General features: G+C 46.2%; 1 protein-coding gene across 1 annotated transcript in view; it reads right to left on the reverse strand.

Annotated features, from left to right (window-relative positions):
- nalcn (sodium leak channel, non-selective) overlaps positions 1-21571 on the reverse strand; it is a 201302-nt gene that overhangs the window by 67808 nt on the left and 111923 nt on the right. Inside the window, exons 17-23 of the mRNA XM_078546046.1 lie at positions 20331-20404; positions 18041-18142; positions 16047-16116; positions 9161-9252; positions 8935-9057; positions 7614-7670; positions 6406-6526 (exon numbers count right to left, since the gene is read on the reverse strand). Of these exons, the coding sequence (XP_078402172.1) occupies positions 6406-6526; positions 7614-7670; positions 8935-9057; positions 9161-9252; positions 16047-16116; positions 18041-18142; positions 20331-20404 (639 nt within the window). The remainder of the gene's footprint in view (positions 1-6405; positions 6527-7613; positions 7671-8934; positions 9058-9160; positions 9253-16046; positions 16117-18040; positions 18143-20330; positions 20405-21571) is intronic.

Below are 21571 nucleotides of genomic sequence, written 5' to 3' on the forward strand. Positions count from 1 at the left end.
TACGAGGATAGGTTGGGGTTATTCTCCTTGGAACAAAGAAGGCTGAGAGGTGACTTGAATGAGGTGTACAAAATTATGAGGGGAATAGATAGAGTGGACAGGATAAAATTGTTTCCCTTGATGGAGAATTCTAGAACCAGGAGACATAGATTCAAGATCAGTGGCAGAAGGTGTAGGGGGGACATGAGGAAGAACTTTTTTACGCAGAGGGTAGTGGGTGTCTGGAATTCACTGCCCAAGTTGGTGGTAGAGGCAGAAACTCTAAACTCTTTTAAAAAGTACCTGCATCTGCACCTAAAGTGCTGTAAGCTGCAGGGCTATGAGTCGGGTGCAGGAAGGTGGGATTAGAAAGGGCACCTGGGTGTCCTCGGGCTGGCATGGACAAGATGGGCCAAATGGCCTCCTTCTGTGCTGTAACTTTTCTATCGTCCTGTGGACCCTGAATTGGATGAAGAAGTTCTGGAAAAATGAATGAGTGTTATTGCTTTGAAACATTCAGCCTAAGGCTACATAAATAGGAGTGCACACAAAGGTAGCTGAGTTTTACTTTCTATCCCTCTTTAACTCCATGCTAAAAAGAATCATGGAGAGCCATATTGGACTCGAAATGTTAACTCTGTTCCTCTCTCCACAGGTGCTGCCCGATTGGCTGAGTATTTCCAACACTTCGTTTTCATTTCCGATTTCCAGCATTTGCAGTATTTTACTTTTATCATTATGGGTTGAATTTTTAGCTGAGGGGGCGAGCATGCGCCCCACCCGGTCAAGCTAAAATGACGTGCGATGACATCGGGCGAGCGTCCCGACGTCATCGCAGGCGTGTGAGATATTCCGGTAGGTGGGTGTGTGCGGGAGTTGGCAACACGCCCACCGACAATTAACAGGCCTATTAAGGCCATTAAATGAATAATTAAATGGAAATCTTCACTGCCTGCAGCCAGTCTTTGGATTTTTTATGAAACCGTTTTCTAACGGGGATTAAAAATACAATAAAAATGTTGAAATCTCATTTGTCACATGTCCCTGATCATGTGACAGAGTCACACGAGGGGACGTGTTTTTGACATTTTAAAATTCTTTATTTATGTTTTTGAAAATCTTCAGCTCCCCGAGGCAGCTCTGTGCCTTCAGGGAGCTTTCAGTGTTGTACACCCCCGCGCACACAGGCGCAAACTTCCGCGCTCGCTCTCCGCCCGCCTGCCCCCACCCACCCACCCAGGCAGCGCTCAGCGTTGCATCGCGCCATTCATACTGGCTGGCCAATTAGCGGGAAGTGAAATCGATGTCGAGGCCTGATGGCGAGGCCTGATGGCGGGCGGCTTCACGGCCGCTCCCTGGCCCACTCGCTGCGGTAAAAGACCTGCCCTGTGTCCCGCTTCTTGATCAGTTTAACTTTGTTAGGCCATCAAGTAGATTGAGGGACACATGCAACCACAGGAGGGGCCTCATCCTGCTCAACATCCGATTCCCACTTCCCAAAACTTCATTCTCCGCAAAACTTCATTCTCCCCAAAACTTCATTCTCCCCAAAACTTCATTCTCCACCGCTGGGCCCTCAGGACAAACCCCTTGTGCACTTGTGGGAAGACACAAACAATGCTGCACACCACTGAGGAGCGTCCCCTCTACTGACTAAGTGGCAGCCTGTTCACCTTAAACTCAACAAATGAGGAGCTTGGTTTTGGGGATTTGCATTCGCTAAATAATAAAAATTCTTTTCACAGTTAAAAGAAAAGAACTTGCATTTATACAGCGGCTTTCAAAATCTCAGGCTGCCAAAAAGTGCTTCACAACCTATAACAACAATAAATTGCATTTATACAGTTCTATCATAGTAAAATGTCCCAAGACATGTCACAGGAGCGTTTTAAAGCAAAATTTGACACTGAGCCACATAAGGTGATATTAGGGCAGATGGTCTAAAAGATGGGTTTTAAGGAGCATCTTAAAAGGAGCAGAGAGCGATCGAGAGGCAGAGAAGCTTCGGGACAGAATCCCAGAGCTTCTGGCCCAGCCAGCTGACCACCAGTGGTGGAGCTATGGAAATCGGGGATGTGCAAAGTGTCAGAATTACAGGAGTGCAGAGATTTTGGATGATTGTGGGGCTGGAGGAGGTTACAGTCCCCAGACTGAGGCCTGATCCCTGTTATAACTCGTTGCTCATCCTCTGAATAAAGGAAGCATCTGGAGCCAGTCTTTACTTAACATAGGTTTATTCACAAAACCCAGAGGGCACAGGCTCCTTTTCCTCCCTCCCCACCAGTTCTTATATATACTTCAGAGTAATGCCCTAACTTTTCCCCAATTAGAAACAGCTGCTTTCACTTACAACTAAAGCACGCACATCATTGTGACAGGATTGCAACATTAACAATCCCAACTAATGTTTTGTTTTTACATTGAGAGTGATGTCCTGCTTAATATCACATGAATCATCAACTCATGGCAAGGCAGCTTAACCCTAATAAAAGAAAATGTAAGCTCTGGTTGGTTTGCATTTGGTGCACTTTGCTTTCTTTAGCATCCATTAGCCTTCTTAAGAATGCTATCCTTTATTACGAGAGGGATTGAACATAAAGGTAAGGATGTTATGCTTCAGTTATACAGGGCATTGGTGAGATCGCACCTCAAATATTGTGTGCAGTTTTATTTAAGGATGGATGTAAATGCATTGCAAGCGGTTCAGAGGAGGTTTACTAGATTGATACCTGGAATGAGTGGGTTGCCTTATGAGGAAAGGTTAGACAGACTGGGATCGTTTCCACTGGAGCTTAGAAGAGTGAGGGGTGATTTGATTGAAGTATATAAGATCCCGAACAGCCTTGACAAGGTGGACGTGGAAAGGATGTTTCCTCTTGTGGGTGAGTCCAAGACTAGGGGTCACTATTTTAAAATTAGGGGTCGATCTTTTAGGACAGAGATGAGGAGAATATGTTTCGCTCAGAGGGCTGTGCGACTTTGGAACTCTCTGCCTCAGAAGGTGGTGGAGGCGGGGACATTGAATATTTTTAAGGCAGAGGTAGATAGATTCCCTTGCCTAACAAGAATCTGGAAGGTTATCGGGGTTAGATGGGAATGTGGAAATTGAAACACAAGATGATCAGCCATGGTCTTATTGAGTGGCGGAGCAGGCTCGAGGGGCCGAATGGTCTACTCCTGTTCCTATTTCTTATGTTATATTTAAAAAAAGCAATGCATTGCAGCAATAACTGCAACCTTTCAAATTTCCTGATTTACTTGCTTCAGGAAAATATAAATATAAAAAGCAAACACAAATACCATCATGTGGGACTATACTGAATTTCATTTTATATTTTGCACAGGAGATGTTTTGAAATGGACCAATAATTCATAATTAGGAGGGTCAGATCAAACTAGTAAACAAGCTGCACTGCACATGTTTAACTTCAACCTTTTAAATCACCAGATATGAGCAGCTAACTCAACAAGCTGAGAACCTTTCCATTAAACCCACCTCAATTCATTATGAACCTGCCAGAAAGGAATCCTGATATTAGAATTGACAAAATCTCACTATATTTTAGTAGAAAAGAACATAGAGACCCATGTCAAGGCAGCCATCTAAACAACAATAATGTGCATTTATATAGTGCCTTTAATGCAACAAAACAAGGAGAGATTACCTAGCACCATTTCTCACCCAGCCACAGAAGGAATTCCAGGTAAGATGACCTAAAATAAAAGCAAAATACTGCGGATGCTAGAAATCTGAAATAAAAACAAAGTGCTGGAAAAACTCAGCATCTGTCTGGCAGCAACTGTGCAGAGAGAAAGAGAGTTAACGTTTCGAGTCCGTACGGCTCTTCAAGGTGACCAAAAACTTGGTCAAAGAGCAAGGATGGTGGGGAGTGTCTTAAAGGAGGAGACAGAGGTAGAGAGGCGGAGAGGTTTAGGGAAGGAATTCCAGAGCTTAGGGACCCAGGAAGATGAGGGCACGGCTGCCAGCGGTGGAGAGATTAAAACTGTGCAAGGTGCCAGGATTGGAGGAGGGCAGGGACCTCGGGAGGGTAGGGCTGGAAGAGGTTCAACAGATTGGGTAAATGGTTTTATGTACGTTTAGTCATTGGCTTTATTCTGCCTGAGAAAACCATGTCAGAAACCTATCGCAGCAGCAGCAGCAGCAAGTTACAGGAAAGGGTTATGAACACCTCCAGGATTGGCTCTGGGTTCTCCTGCCCTGCTTGTAGCTACTCCTGCCTGGAGATCTGCCGTCGTGATGTGGCACAAGACAAGACGAGCGTGACACTCTCACACATCCACTGCAGCTCATCTGCAGCCGCTCTGTGACGCTCGTCATCCATCTATGCCCAGGTCGACCCCTCTCTCTCTGCTGCCCTCCAGGAGGGAACTCCGTAGCTTTTCACCTCTGATTAAAACGGCCGAAATGCTAATGTTTTCTTTTCTGGATCTCAGCTTTTAAGAGTTCTTTTTGCTCAAAGCACCTCTACATTTCCGCCAGTAATTGGAAATGAACCCCCCCCAACCCGGGCACTGCAGCCAGCAAACACCCAGGATAAAAAATATCATTAGGGCCATAAAAACAAGTAATTGGAGATGGTGAGGAGGAAGATGTTTTACTGGGCCGGGCAGTTGGACATGCGAGGTCATGTGACAAGATCTCCAGGAACACATTATACTAGAGTTGGCAACCCAAATACAGGTTCGAATCATGTGACAATTCCCAGTTTAGAGAACTTAACAAATCACACAATCTTTATCCACACATCTAACTTGCACATTTCCCAACATTTCCTGTACTGGTGTGGGGGATTGTGAAGAGCAAGGAACATGTTCAATGTTATGCATTACCTTTTTAAAAAAAAATTGTTAACTGCAAGGCCAGTATTTATTACCCATCCCTAATTGCCCTTGAGAAGGTGGTGGTGAGCTGACTTCTTGAACCGCTGCAGTCCATGTGGTGTCGGTACACCCACAGTGCTGTTAGGGAGGGAGTTCCAGGATTTTGACCCAGCGACAGTGAAGGAACGGTGATATATTTCCAAGTCAAGAAGGTGAGTGGCTTGGAGGGGAATTTCTAGGTGGTGGTGTTCCCATGTGTCTGCTGCCCTTGTCCTTCTAGGTGGTAGAGGTTGTGGATTTTGAAGGTGCTGCCGAAGGAGCCTTGCTGAGTTGCTGCAGTGCATCTTGTAGACACACTGGTACACACTGTTGCCACTGTGCATCGGTGCTGGAGGGAGTGAACGTTTGATGTGGTAGCTGTGGTGCAAATCAAGCGGGGCTGCTTTGTCCAGAACGGTGTCGAACCTCTTGAGTGTTGTTGGAGCTGCACTCATCCAGACAAGTGGGGAGTATTCCATCACACTCCTGACTTGTGCTTTAACTGTACAGGTAGTGCCACAATGCCTGTTCACAGGGGTAGCCACAATAGATTTGGGGCTTTGTGCTAGTAGTACGGACATTGTCTTGAAACAGAAGCCCTCATTCTTTTAAGCAGGTGGAGATAAAGGGCCTTCTGTTTGTTATACTGGCAGTTACCAGTGTTACTACAGGGTAGCAGACATATATATATTAGGAATTCAAGCATGTGCTCTGCATGATTAATTTAACCGATTGGAAAATCAAGAGTTAGTCCAGCCCAAATTTATACACCGCCAGTTGATGAGGCATCTCACCTGGTGCATGCAATTTGAAATTCAATCCCTAATATATATATCTGCTTTTGATAAAAACAAAAAGCTAAAAGCTACTGCGGATGCTGGAAATCCAAAACAAAAACAGAATTACCTGGAAAAACTCAGCAGGTCTGGCAGCATCGGCGGAGAAGAAATCAGTTAACGTTTCGAGCCTTCATGGCCCTTCGGCAGTTCTGCCGAAGGGCCATGAAGGCTCGAAACGTTAACTGATTTCTTCTCCGCCGATGCTGCCAGACCTGCTGAGTTTTTCCAGGTAATTCTGTTTTTGTATCTGCTTTTGATGTTGGCTGAAGGATAAATATTGGCCAAGACGCCAGGGAGAACTCCCATGCTCTTCTTCAAAATAGCGCCAGGGGATCTTTTACATTCACTTGACAGGGCAGAAGGGTAAACAGTTTAACGTTTCATCCAAAAGACGGCACCTCCAGCAGTGCAGCACTCCCTGGGTACTGCCTGGATTTAATCTCTGGAGTGGGACTTGAACCCCCAAATCTTCTGACTGAGAGGCGAGAGTGTCAACCACTGAGGCACAAACGACACTATTAATGTGATCAATCCATTTAAAAATGACAGGAAATTGAAGAATGCATGGGTGGAAATGGGGCACTGGATTTTAAACAGGAAACTATTAGATGCTTTCATTACACATGCCATTTTTAACGTTTGATATGATGGTGGAGGAAGGATATTGACTAATTTAGGTGCAGAGATATTACTTACATAACTTTACCTGCAAAGTAGGTGTGTGCATAACTGTAGTAAAAGGGGTTTCAAACATCATGGAGATACACGAACAGATTGTGACCACAATCATCACCCAGTCCAGGTATGTGACCAATCCAAGCAAATCACTATCAGATAGTACAGTAAAACAGTTAGTCTGTGAAAAACATGATCAAGTTATCACATCGGTAACCAAAGGACACAGATTGAAGATAATTGACAGAAGAACCAGGGTTTTTTTAATAAACTGATTGATTATGATCTGGAACGAGCTGCCTGAAAGCAGATTCCATAGTAATTTTCCAAAGGGAGTTGGATAGATACTTGAAGAGGAACGACAGGGCTATGGGTAAGAGCAGGGGATTGGGACTAATTGGGCAGTTGTTTCAAAGACACAATGGGCCGAATGGCCTCTTTCTGTGCTGCATCATTCTTGGATATATTTCCTCTTTGGTCCATTTCAGTCTGCAGGATCACACACTGAATTTCTTGGGATAGGGATCAGTTTGTGTCAATGGGAGAGCCAGTGATGCACCTTTCCAGGGGCTGGCAGCTTTCGTGAACTATGGAGATAATCCTGTTCCCAGAACATGGGGTGTGGATCTGGCTTTGGATGAGGACTGGTAGAGATTCCTCACCACCACACACGCACCAATGGAGTCATGTGAGGGCCTCTTGAAAATTCCCAATTCTCCTTCACTAATGCTAGTTGAAGGTTCTCAACCATCATAACACATACTACGTTATGGGGGGGGACGGTGACATTGCGGTAATGTCACTGGACTAATAATCCAAAGACCTAGGCTAATGCTCTGGGGATAAGGGTTGAAATTTCACCACAACTGCTGGTGACATTTAAATTAAATTAAAAATTTGAAATATAAAGCTAGTTCCAATAATGGTGACTCTGACAACTATCATCAATTGTTGTAAAAACCCATCTGGTTCACTAATGCCCTTTAGGGGATGAAATCTTAAGTCCTTACCTGGTCTATATGTGACTCCAGACCCACAGCAATGTGGTTGACTCTTAACTGCACTCTGAAGTGGCCGGGTAAGCCACTCAGTTCAAGGGCAATTAGGGATGGGTAACAAATGGTGCCTTGCTAGCAATACCCGCATCCCATCAAAGAAAATCAGGAGTTATAAAGTTACACTTTTTGACTTTAAAAAAGCTCACATTAAACAAGAAGCTGAGCAGAAAATCAAACTTACTACAGTTGATGATATTTGGTATTCTTCACTGCTCCTGTAATTGGATCAGTCTTTGATCTATAACATAAGAGCAAGGTGAGAACAATCTTTGTTTTCAAATCTCTCCGTGTCCTCTCGTCTCCCCATATGTGTAACCTCCTCCAGCCCTACAACCCCTCCAAGGTCTCTGTGTTCCTCCAATCCTGGCCTCTTGAGCATCCCCGATTTTAGTTGCTGTACCACTGGGTGGCAGAGCCTTCAGCTGTCTGGACCCTAAGGTCTGGAATTGCATTATAATCCTCTTCACTTCTTTGGCCCTCTTTCCTCCCTGAAGATGCCCTTTAAAACCCGTCTCTTTGACCAAGCTTTTAGTTACCTGTCCTAATATCTCCTTATGGGACTCAGCTTGAAATTTTGACTGGGTTCACTCCTGAGAAGCACATTAGGACATTTTGCTATGTTAAAAGCACTATATAAATCCACATAAGAAACAAAACAGCAAGCCTTCATGTCAAAGCAGAAACTAATGCTTTTTGCCCCCACTGTTTAAGTCCAAGTTGTTTGATCTGCTGATGTGCACAGTCTTTAGCAAATTGCTTGAATTTTTCTTGTCAAATTTCCCCTCACTTATGACCTTGTGTCTTATAGTCTTCACAATAAAATCACAAGAGAAAAACAAGACTAAATAAATAACATTTTGGTCCAGAATTTGCTGAGCTTGTCATGGTGAACACCCAGGAATTGACATTTTCCTGCACTCTTCAGATCAAATCTTTTTTGACCCTCTAACTTGATGAGAGTGTGAGCTGATAACGGCGCGGTGAGGGCCAACGGGAATCTGGGACCTCGGAATGACGTGGCCAACAGTCTATCTCCTTAACCAATGAGATTTGAGGAATGAGAAAGAAACAGAGGAATGGCGGAGAAGGGAAATCGGGTGAATGAGAGCCAAATCAGGGACAGAAAGAGAAATAAAGAGAGGGAAAGAATGATGGGAGTCAGAGAGAATGATAAAAATAAATACCAGTCTTAACTTTCTTCAGTGAGTTGAATGGGTAATTAATGCGTAACCCAGCAGCGATTCCCTGAACCTCACGGGGAGGTGGAGGATGAGCTGCCATTTTCATCAGGCTAATGGCGGAGTGGAGTGAATTGTCCAGTAACTTGTGGCGATTCACAGCTCACGGGGAATCTCACCCTCAGTACAAGTTGCTGCTTTTGTTTACACAATAATAATGGTGGGCGCATTGAACGCACCATTTTCTTTTGCAAATTCTGGAGTCATAAAGCCTAAGAGCAGGAAAAAAGATTTTCATTTGCAGAGAGAGAGAGAGAGACTTACACATTAAATCGGGCTCTCACTACCAGACGGCAGAAGGTTCGAAACCTGTGCTCTCGACCAACGATAAAGAGAGGTTTGTCAAAATAAGGGTGGTTTTCACGTAATTCTTCTTCTTGAACCTTGCTGAAGGGAGGAGAAAGATCGGAAATTTTAGGTTTCGCTCATATAAATGTTTCTCGGGAGATCAAACCGAATTGAAAATGTTTGCAGAGACCAGGAAAGTTACCGTTTCATTTCAGCTTGCTCCTTCTTTTCCTGAATCATTTTAATTTCACTGTCTTCCCTCTGAGCATTTCGATATCGGACTGTGCTGGAGTGCTAGATAAAAATAGAGAAAATAGTTTCCCGTTCATTGAAAGAAACACATTAACAAAAAGTCCAACACATAAGAAACCTTTTCGTCTTGCAATCATCAGGGTAGAATTCACCAGAGTACCAACAGTAAAGGGAACAACAATTTATACCGCATGAGAAGAGCGTGCTAATTAGTTGTTAAGTGGACTCGGATTGGTAGAGGCGTTGCCATGGAGAGGGGTTGCCTCTACCAATCAGAGTCCACTTGTCAACCAATCTGCACTCTCTTCTCAAGCTGTATAAATTGCTGTTCCCTCTTAGATTTGGTATTCTTGCAAATGTGTCCTGATGAGCGTAAGACAAAAATCTTCGACAGTGGGCGGGATTGTCCCAGATTTGCACTAAGTGCAGTAGCAGGTGTGAAAAAAAGTAATTTACCTGCCGGCAGCACCGGTGGGTTTTTGGACTGTATCTTCCCCTTCCCGGCGTGTCCCACCTCATAAATAATACATTCACAGGAAACACTCCGGATCGCTGGCAGGGTTCACCCGCCCCACCCTCACTTCAGGCCTTCAGTGATCTGGGCGCCGTATTTAAAGGGCGTCCCTGCACAGAGCCGGCTCTCTCTAAGGGATCGAAAGCTGCTGGGAAGTCATGGCTGCCAAAGGAAGGAAATATGCTGCCCCCAAATTTGGTGACGCCTCCCTCCAGCGTCCACTGGAGGCAGTGGAGGCCCCCCGTGAAGTCACTGGGCAAAGACCAAAAAGCAAGGTGACAAATCCAGCATGGGAGGCAGTGGCTGCGCCATTGCCCTGCAAAAAAGGACAGCCACCCAGTGCCGGAAGCGGGTGATTGATCTCCTCCGTTCTGCCAGGGTAAGTCACTCTTCTCATCACTCTCAACTCACACACTCACAAACCCATCCACAGGGATCTCACTCACTGCCAGTTCAAAGGACATCACCATTCACTCTCGCACACTCACCTTCATCTGCCCTGCAGCTAGTGTCCTCATACCCTACATGGCACCACTCACCACCCACACATGCCAAGGTATCCTTCTCATCCGGCCTGGCAGGTGTCCTGCTTACACTCTCTCCATCTCTATTCATGCAGGACAAACTGGCAAACAACAAAAGGGAGAGGTCGCAGACTGGTGGAGGAATGCCTGACATCAAGGTCTTCACAGGCTTTGAGAATAGAGCCATCCGGCTGGCCAGCGATGATCTGGACTGTTCCTGTGCTGACGGTGAGGTCAGCGGAGCTCAACCAAGTGAGGATCCAGCAGTGCAACATCCATCAGACAACCATGCTGTGAGTGAGTTCCCCTGCTCCGCAGTCCCTTGCCATGCACCAACTATCTCTCTCTGCTCTCGCAGGGACATCTGGGAAGCAGCTGAGGGGCTTCACAAGGCAGTTCCTCCACTCAAGCCCCAAAGACACCTTGGAAGAAGAATCTGAAAACACCCTAACTGAAGACCCATCACAGCGCTCACCCTCCACCAGCACAGAGACACACACCTCGGCGGGGCCTAGTTCTAGAATAGCCTTGGGGTCTCAATCCGGTGAGCACATCACATTGTCTGATCCAGAACAAGCGGAGGCAGGGTCTTCCCAGGTTCCTGGCACTTGGAGGACTGCTGGAGCCCAGAAATCTGCTGAGTCTGATGCAGATGAGGAGCCTCTGGACTCGGTCATACCTCAGTTGCTGGACCTGCAAAGGCAAGCTCAGGAAGATCAGGAAGGTATGTCCGCTGCACTCCTCAGGTTGCAAGGCACAATGGAGGAATCTGTCTGCCTTAAGTCCGAGGTGATAGCGCCAGCACGCCAATGCACCGAGGTCAACACTGGTAGGATGGTGACTGCCATGGAGACCTTGGTTCAAGACGTTGGTCCTGCACTGCTGCAGGAGCTGTACTCCATCGCTGAGGCACTTGCAGGCATTCATCAGTCTCAGCGTGAGATGGGGTGGGCATCTCGAGCTCACTCCGGCTTCCCCTTTCTCTGACAGTGTCAGCCAGGGGCCCTCGGGCACCCATAGGGAGGAGGATCAGCAGCTGCACACCCCGGGGCCATCCACCCAGGTGACTCCGGGAGTGTCCGGCCCATCCCAATCTCCTCTTCCTGTGACCCCAGCAGCTCCAGCTCCACAGGCTGAGGAGGGGGCCACTGCCACACAGCAGGAACCGGAAAGCAGGCCGGGGCCCTCCAGGTCTCGGCCCTCTAGAGGACGCCTGCCAAAGCCACAGGCAACAGAGCTTCTTCTCCACCGATGCTGCCAGACCTGCTGAGTTTTTCCAGGTAATTCTGTTTTTGTTTTAGAGTGTAGCAGTCAGCAGGCTGCCTCCACCTCCGCTGTGGATGTTGGGGGAGCACCAAGACATAGCAGCAGGGTTAGGAAGGTTAAGAAGATGTAGTTGCACAGTCTGGGCACGGATGTTAATCACTTGTACATAATGTTGACCATTGTAAATATACTCCTAAGAATGTCTCCCTGCCTATGGCTCCTTGTTATGTTGATCAGTGTTTGAGTCACTCAGATGTGAAACCTTGGTTCCTACACAAGATAAAGGCAGGTGTCTCAGTCTGAGGCCTCTTCCCTGTGCAGTGTGTAACCTTCAGGCCAAAGTGACGGTCCAGCTTCACACTCACTGGACACATTAGTGCTGCCTGCCCCTCGATGGTGTTTGTTATTGCTGCCAGAATGTCGTGGGCAGGTGTCACAGAGTTCCTGTTCCATTCTCTCTGTGTGCTCTCAGCACCTTTGAGGTGGGGCTGACCCCCATCTCTTCAGCACCTGTGACCGGTGACAGTGTGCTCCTGAAGGGGACAGGTGCTGAGGACCGACAAAGGATCAGGTGCTTTTAAAGTTTCATGGCTGCATCTCTATGATATGACCCTGATCACAGAGCACAAGCGAGCTGCCCTTAGCCAGACCAGAGTCAGACACTCACAGAGGCAATGTGAAGATCTATGGGGTGTATATGTCATCATCATCCTCCTAGAATCTAGCGATTATTAGGGCCTGCGCTGTGTCTCGATGACATAAGCCTGAGCACTGAGGGTATGTGCGCTGCCATCAGTCACACAGGGGTCAAACGTTCACAGATGTAAGGTGAGGATGTCAGGACTGTCCTCACTGCATCTCATCATCATCCTCCATGAATCTTGTGGCTGTGAGGGCCTCTCGAGCACACCTGCCTCGTCTGGTCAGTGCAATGGCCTCATCGCTGGCATCCTCACCTTCGAGGACCTCATTACCCTCATCCTCTTGGACATATTCCTCATCGGAGGATATGTGCAGCTCCTCTATCCCCTCCTCAGACAGGTCCTCCCCCCGTTGCAGTGCCAGGTCGTGTAGTGCGCAGCAAGTGATGATGGTGCGCGACACCCTGTATTGCAGTGCTCCACCAAAGCCTGGGTCACGGCATGAGCTTTGTTATAGCGTCACTCTGCCGCAGTCTGAGGCTGGTGCACGCGCGTCATCAGCCACGACCTCTGCGGATTTGACAACGGCATGAAATCGATTTTTGGCTTTCTTGCTATATTGCTCCCCCACCCCGACCCCCGCCTGACATGACGCCCACTGCCAACGGGACCAGCCAATTCCACCCAGCACATCTCTTATGCAGCACTACTCAAGTTGTGTACTACCAAGCGACCATACACGAGAAACCAGTGTTATGACAGTAACTGAGAACCATCCTTAAGTCTGTTGGGATGGTAGCATAGTGGTTAAGTTACTAGACTAATGCTCAAGAGGCTTGAATAACAATCTGGACACGTTCAAATCCCACCATGGATCTGGGCAATTTAAATTCAGTTGATTAAAAATAAATCTGGAATTAAAAAAAGCTGGTGTGAGTAATGGTGACAGTGCAACTTCTGAATTGTCATAAAAAACCCAACTGGCCCTTTAGGGAAGGAAATCTGCCATCCTTATCCGGTCTGGCCTGCATGTGACTCCAGATCCACTTCAATGTGGTTGACTCTTAACTGCCCTGTGAAATGGCCTCGCAAGCCACTCAGTTGTATTCAAGAAGGTGGCTCACTACAACCTGCTCGAGGGAAATTAGGGATGTGTAATAAATGCTCAGTGACACCCATTAACCCCATGAATGAATACAAAAGGCATTAGTGTAATAGGCCAGGTTTTGATGTTGCAGGGATCTAACAGCGCCTGTTGTTTGAAATATGAACAGAAAATGTTGGAAATCCTCAGCAGCTGAGGTATCATCGAAGTGAGAGGTTAACTCTGTTAGTCTCTCCACAAATGCTGTTTGCTGAGCATTTCTGCATTTTCGGTTTTTAGCTCAAGTTTCCAGCATCTGCAGTATTTTATTTTTTGCTGTTAGCTAAACTTTGAATCATAGAAAGTTTACGGCACAGGAAGAGACCACTCTGCCCATCGTGTCTGCACCGGCCGAGAAATGAGCCCCCCAGCCCAACCCCACTTTCCAGCATTTGGTCTGTAGCCCTGCAGGTTACAGCAATTGAGGTGCATATCCAGACACCTTTTAAATGAGTTGAGCGTTTCTGCCTCTTCTCCCCTTTCGGGCAGTGAATTCCAAACCCTCACAACCCTCGGGGTGAAAAAGAAATTCCTCGCCTCCCCTCTAATCTTTCCATCAATCACTTTAAATCTATGGCCCCCTAGTCACTGACCTCCCTGTGAAAGTAAGTAGGCCTTTCCCATCCAGTCTATCCAGGCCCCTCACAATTTTGAACATCTCAATCAAGTCTCCCCTCAGCCTCCTCTGCTCCAAGGAGGACAACCCCTGCCTCTCCAATCCTTCCTCCAGCCCTGGCAACATCTTCATAAATCTCCTCTGCACCCTCTCTTGCCCAAGCATTTTTAGGTTCTTAAACTTTATTGCACAGTAAGTTGCTGGAAGGGCGAGCTGATATTTCCGCAGTGAGGGAGAGTGAGCAAACAGGGCAAACAACTGTGTGTCTCCCCTTAACCAATCAGATTGCTGGATTGTGAAATTAACAGCGCATGGACTGAGAAGGAAGTCTAAATTCGAGTGAGTTCAATGTCAAATCAGATACAGAAAGAGACATATGTCATTATGAATGCTTGGCTGCTTTCCACAAGCTTTTTCACTACCGAGGCGGCGAGCTGGAGTCGGGAAATTTCCTGTCCCAGCGGACCCACCTCGGTAGAAAGTGCCCCGTCAGACCCACTTTTCACTCCAGGGGAGTGGGGGTGGGGTGGGGGATAGAGCCGGACCACTGCCACTGCAAGCAGATTGGAGGCGTCCACAAGGGCGCGCATGTACCAAGGTGAGTTGGTTAAACGACCTGCTTCAATTCTCTGGGACTCTGCCCTCGTCTTTCATTAAATGTTAGGCCCTCGAGCCCGCACCCCTCACAACCTAGTACCACCCACATCCTTTCCCCATGTCACCCCCAATGGCCCCTCATATCCTCCATGCCAACTCATGATCCCCACCCACCACCCTTGGCCCTTACACCCTCCATGCCAACTCACCCAGTATCCACCATGGGCAGACCTCAGGAGCCATGCTGAGATGAAATAAAATAAAGATTTAAATATCTATTATAGCTTACACTATATTAAAAAAAACTCCCTTTCATGAAAGCCCATTTAAAACTTTAAAATCTCCTCGAGTGCTTACAAACAAACAAGTTTCTATTCATAACCCCACATGAAAGACAATCGATCCTTTAATAAACTTTCTGAGCTGTTAATCTAACTGTGAACTTTGGAACTCCCTGCTGAGTAATTATAGCTTGTGGAAAGCAGCCAAGCATTCATAATGACATACTGATAGCCCTAGGGGAAATGTCAACAAACAGCTAACATATTGCTAGAACAGGGTTTTTCAACTCTCACTGACACAGGAGGGCTGGGGATTTAAATAGCTTCAGATCATGACAGTTCTACAGACCTCACCCATCCTTAAAGAGCGCTTAGATCTATGCTAAAACTTCATGACTCTAACACTGCAGGTTAAGGCCCTTACTGCAGTGAAAATGGGGTCTGTTTCAACTCAACACTGAGGTTAAATAACCATCCTGAGTTCGAGTTTCCTTCCTTCATGAATCACATCCTGCCCTCTTTCCACTACTGTTGAAAATGGGATCTTTCGGAAATGGGGGCGGGACTTCCACATCCAGATCCCGCCTGCCATTTTTAAAGGTCTGCAGAATTGCCATGTATCTGCGAAAACCTGGCCCAAGGAGAAGGAAGGAAGGACACATTGGATTAAGAGGGAGCGAGAAAAAGACACAGGAAAGAAAAGTTTAAAAAAAAAACGTTAAAATTTCTCTTTTATAAAGTCTCCAACAATGATTAAAAGCTGAATGAATGAATAATAGTCCATATTTGTAAAAGGTAATTTTCAGGTCCAGAAAGTTGCTTAGCAGTAATTAAGACACAACCATCCCATTTAAAGGGTATTTAGACTGAAATGGACAGGCCTCAACTTTCGTGGCAAATTCAGTCCGATCCTATGATACCAATACCTCATGCTGTTCGACACATTTCATGGTGAGGCAGAAAACAAGATGGTGTTTTTGTGGAGATAATGGCGGAGTAGCACATCTTGGGCGGTAACCTTTAGGGGTTATGTAACCGTGCATCTGCCTCCATCTGAAGCTGCTGTCACCATTCATGTATGGTCGGAGCTAGTAGCTTTGGTGCTACTTGACAGGAAAACCTGGCCCAATATCTTGTCCCAACGTTTATTTTCTGGTTATGGATCTAAGCTATTTCCTTGGTAGTCATGGAAACATGCTAGCAGTGGTGGAGGACAAGAAGTATCTAGACTCCGAGGTTATTTTCTCACTCACGTCTTGTGTCAGCGTTTCCAATGATTTCCCTCGGCTGATCCTCTGACTGCTTGAACCATGTCGGAGGGACCTGCAACGCCAGGAACAATAATCAAAGCACTGTATTCAAATGAACACCTTCCCTCACCCAGACGTAGAAGCCGAGCGAATAAAGCATAAGAATGAAAAAACAAGTGTTGTTTTTTAAAAAAAAAATTGTACATTTACAGATTCCTGATGTTATAAACAGCTTGTGAGTGTTAAGTTTCTGACAGTCAACTGGGAGAGGAGGAGGAGGCCGGAAGTTGATCTTTACTTAGGGCAGAATTTTCTGGGGTGGGGTGGGGTGGTAAAGATTGCTTGCTGATTACCGTAGTTCGGTAGCGGTCACTGCTGGGACTACAGGAAGGAGGATGGTCCAGAACATGGCTGCCCCAGAATGTTAAGTGAAGGGTTTTAGGGGGGAGAGATCCTAGAGCCAGTAGGGCTGGGGGGTGGTGCTGGGATCTGTTGGGCGGACGGTGTGGAAAGAAGGGGAGAGTGGTATCTTGGGGGAGGGGGTCCCTCATGCACACAGGGCAACCCCCTCCCCCACCCTGAATAAGGTGCTCTCCCCGCCCTTCCTTCCTGCCTTTGTTCATGTAGGTCATTGCAAATGGTCTTCCCAGTCCGGTCCGACTGCCCACGTATTAGGGGCTAACAAGCCTAATTGGCCTTTAGTTATTTATTTACATTTGGTGGGCGGGTTGCTGATTTTGGTGCCCGGGCACCTGATGTATCATGGGGGGTCAACTCGGGGATGGGCAGGAAGGGGGTGGGTTAGCCACCCGACCTATTTTACATGGCCCCCACCCCCCCAAAAAAACACGCTCAGTGGAGGCACGTCAAATCCAGCCCTTAGTTTCTGATTTATTCACAAAGCGAAACCTTACCAAATGTGTAGCTCCTAACTCTACAACACTGGTGCCAAAAAGGTGTCTCTCTTCACACTCTTACGAGCAAACAATAATCAAACTAATTAACGGGGCGCTGCAACGAAAACAAGCCTACAAAGGAAACTTAAATTAAGATAACGCTACCGTGCCTGATGAGGCACTCCAGCCCACTGGTTGTGGAAGTGTCTCTCTCTATGTGCACAAGTAATTATCCAATGAATCCTCCCACCCCAACACCTATAGAAACGTAACCTTAATCTGCACAATGAACCCTGTGGGGCATAATGGTGCATTCTAAAGAGTGTTTTTTTTTCCAAAAACAGCATCACTTGAAGACAAGGCAGTTTTAACATAAACACCAATCCCAAAAAAGGTTGAAACGAATGAAAATGTTACTTTATGACCAGTTTCTAAATGGGTCAATGACACCGTCGGTGTCCATTATTATTTTATAAAGTTGTTTTCTGCTGTTCTTCCCTTGCACCTTCCACAGTCCTAAACAGACAGCACCTCTGCCCAGAAAGTGGGGCGGGTGATTTTAGTCCCAAATTTCCTAAATGACATTTTGCATGCGCCTTCCACAGGATGTACCTAAAAAGTTTACAGCACAGAAACAGGCCATTCGGCCCAACTGGTCTATGCTCGACATAAACCTCCTCCCACTCCACTCTATCAGCATGCCCTGCTATTCCTTTCTCCCTCATGTGTTTATCCAGCTTGTGTTTATCCAGCTTCCCCTTAATCTATTGGCATTTGCCTCAACTGCTCCCTGGTGGTCACAAAGTTCCAAAATTCTCATCGCTCTCCGGATAATATAAAAAAAGTTTCTCCTGAACTCCCTAATGGATTTATTAGTGATTCAAGCCAGAGATCTACAAGGTATGATGATAAGCTAGTTAACCCACCTTGCTCTCTAAAGTGGCTTAAACGATTTCCATTAATGAATACACCAGGTATTTTGGATCAGCCATCTCTGACATTCATACAATGAAATGTTGACTCAAAATCCCCTCTGGAGTTTTAACAGACCCTCCCCCTCACATCTTTTAACTGCAACCTTTTGCACATCTGTGCTGTTACCTCCGTTCTTGTCGGATATGGTGCTGTACGCTTAAAATAGAACGTTCCTTTGCAGGCTGTCCTTCAAAAGATCCACTCAACATTCGCTGCCGGGTGCAGGCCCTGTGGAATCCAAAGTAAATTGACAGAAATATATTTTCATTTTCACCCCAGCGCTGAACAGCTTTCTTTTGCAACACTCAATCACAATGATTTTAAAAAAATATATATACGAAAGGGCAGAGGTTCCGCTTTGGACACAAATTGCATCCATTCTGTAAAGTTTATTTCTTCCCCCCCCCCACCCCCCCCAATGACCTTCTGCTCAAACTCATTTCTATATTACCAAAGTCAAGTTCTTCCACGATTCCAGTGCCTTTGGGCCGGGTTTTAATTTTCTTTTAAAGAGATTTTGCTTTAGAAAATATTCCTTGATGTATTCCAGAGCGGTAACTTGGCAAAGTTTGACTAATGCAGCAGAAAATACTGTACCACCAAAAACAAGCATCTAACGCTCACCAGCTGCGAGTAATCCGATTTTAAACGATCGGAAATGACTTTTAGAAAACGTACGGAACAATTTTCCATTTAGATTGGGGCTCGGTGGTCAGCTCCTTCGTAAACTTCAGCAAAAAAGTTCATTCAAGATCTTTCAGAATGTTCCCATAAATGTTGCATCCAGAATTCCGGCTTCATTGTCTGGAACCTCTCTGGAGGGCCAAAATTGACAGAAACTTGTCCTGGCGATTAATTCATCGGTGGGAGGGTGGGGGGGAGGAGAGGGGCAGCGGAATGTGGTTAGCTTTGTGGGAGGGGCACGCTTGTAGCGCAATCTTCTTTTAAAATTAGCGATTGTGGAAATCAAAGCGTGATCTGCGTTCAGCGCAACTGGAATTTCAGCAACCTTTCACACCGGTCGCACTGGTATCGGAGGAATTGCACCAGGAAAAAACAGCATATTGATTGGAAACTCCAGGCTCCTGACTGTTACAATTTTATTGGACAGGATTATCGTTAACCCCGTCACACATTTCCCAAAAAAAGATCTTATGCGCTGAGTTGAGATATTCATCTTTTGTATACAACTCATTAAATCGCGCCTGTTAGAACATGCAAGTGATGAATGTGCTATATTTTCACTGATTTGATGAAATACTTAGTGAGCAGATGTAGTAATTTTATACTTCATGTTCCTCCAACGCAACATCGCAGATTCTGCTAATAACAAAGGAAAGAATCAGTTTAGAATGATCCATGTTCTTGCAGCTCTGCTACACCACAGACAGGAACCTGGTCATCCTGTTTCTCTCTGCTTGTTGTAGACAGTGGGCTGGTCTTTGACAACCGGTTAACAGAATTGTTCATGGATCCAGGTTTGCCCTGAGAGGAGGAAATTGCGTGCAAGTAAAATTCAAGGGCTGGAGCCTACGAGAGGGGTTGACACCCCTGTGGAGCCCCTCAGAACGTTTTCCTACATTCAAGGGCAGCAGATGCATGGGAACACCATCATCTGGAAGTTCCCCTCCAAGTCACTCACCATCCTGACTTGGAAATATATCGGCCGTCCCTTCACTGTCGCTGGGTCAAAATCCTGGAACTCCCTCCCTAACAGCACTGTGGGTGTACCTACACCCCATGGACTGCAGCGATTCGAGAAGGTGGCTCACCACCACCCTTGAAAGGGCAATTAGGGATGGGTAATAAACACTGGCCTAGCCAGCGAAGCCCAAATCCCATGAATGTATTAAAAACATATGTAAATGCAAGTTGTTATTTTTGACCAGGTGTCAGTGATAGAGGAAAACAGGGTGCTTAGAATTTTAGGCCTGAATTTCACGCTCTCCCCCTCCCCCGCCGATGGGTTTTCAGGCCACTTTAGGGTGGAGTGTGAAATAGAAGGAATGGGCTTCCTACAGGATTCCCACCTGCCCCAACCTCTCGGTGATTTTACGCTGGGGTGGGCGAGGATGGGCCACCCGCCCTTGCCCCAAGTGTCCCCGTCGACTCATCAAATGGCAGGATGGGAAATCCCGCCATCCAAAGTATCCTGGCCTTGTTACTAAATAAAATGGCAACTAAAAACTCTCTGAGAAAACATTTTGAGTGATTGAAGACATCAAGATATCATGAAGGTGAAATGCTGATATGTTCCACAGGTATTTCTCTCGGCATAAATATTTTATAAATGCAATTCCAACGTTAAATTGCAACTCAAAAATGTGCTCGGGCAGTGCACGCCATTTTTAAATAATACATGGAGGAAATATGAAACATATTCAAATAAATTATTTCTTTCCAGGAAAGATCTTACCTGAGGATCTTGTTTACTGCATTTTCTTTCTCAAGAAGATTTCGGGCACAGATGCTGGAAACTGATCGGCGCAGCTGAAAATAACCATGAATGTGAGAGGGAGGTTAACCCAGGAATCTCCTGGAAATCTAGTAGATTGTTAATGTGGTTTGATCTCGCTGCTATGATTGGGAACACAGATGAGTCATGGGTTTATTACACTTAATAACCTTTTTATTGGTTGTAACTGGTTGTTTCCACCAATTCTACAGTTTGTTTTCAGGTTGCTTGCTCCTAGTCAATGTTGGTATTAACTGGGCTAGGCTGTTCTCCACCTTACTGCTCTGATATGATAGGCTTGTTCAAACTCATGAGGGGTGTGGACAGAGTACCCTGGAAGAAACTGTTCCCACTGGTGGAAGGGTTGAGGACCAGAGGGCACTGATTGAAGGTGAACTGGGGAAAAGCTTTTTTAACGCAGCGGGTGGTTGGGATCTGGAACGCGCTGCCCGAGAGTCTGCTGGAAGCAGGTTCAACTGTGGCTTTCAAAAGGGGATTGGATCATTACCTGAAGAGAAACGATTTGCAGGAGTATGGGGAAAGAGCAGGGAACTTGGACTAGCTGAGTTGCTCTTAGAGGGAGCCAGCACGGACCCGACAGGCTGAATGGCCTCCATCTGCGCTGTTGCTGTTTTAGTACTATATGATCCATAAACATAACAGCCTTTTACAAAAGTCCCAATAGAGAGAATTGAGCACAGATACAGGCCGACACTCAGAAGACAGTATTGAGGGAGTGCAACACTGTCTGCGGGCAAGACATTAAACCGTAGTCCTGTCTCCTCTCACCTGGATGTCAAAGATCCCATGGCACTATTTCGAAGAAGAGCAGGGGGGAGTTCTCCCCAGTGTCCTGACCAATATTTATCCCTCAACCAACATCATAAAAACAGGTTATTTGTTCACGATCGTGTTGTTGTTTATGGGAGCTTGCTGTGTGTAAATTGGCTGCTGTGTTTCATAAGAACATAAGAAATAGGAGCAGGAGTAGGCTATTCGGCCCTTCAAGCCTACTCTGCCATTCAATGAGATCATGGCCGATCTTCCACTTCAACACCATTTCCCTGCACTATCCCCGTATCCTCTGATATTTTTAAGGTGTGGTTAGGAATCTATCAATCTCAGTCTTGAACATACTCAACGACTGAGTCGACAGCCTTCTGGGGCTGAGAATTCCTGAGCTTCGCCACCCCCTGGAACTT

This window comes from Cetorhinus maximus, chromosome 7 (genome assembly GCF_964194155.1).
Source record: "Cetorhinus maximus chromosome 7, sCetMax3.hap1.1, whole genome shotgun sequence".
NCBI classification, from domain to species: Eukaryota; Metazoa; Chordata; class Chondrichthyes; order Lamniformes; family Cetorhinidae; genus Cetorhinus; species Cetorhinus maximus.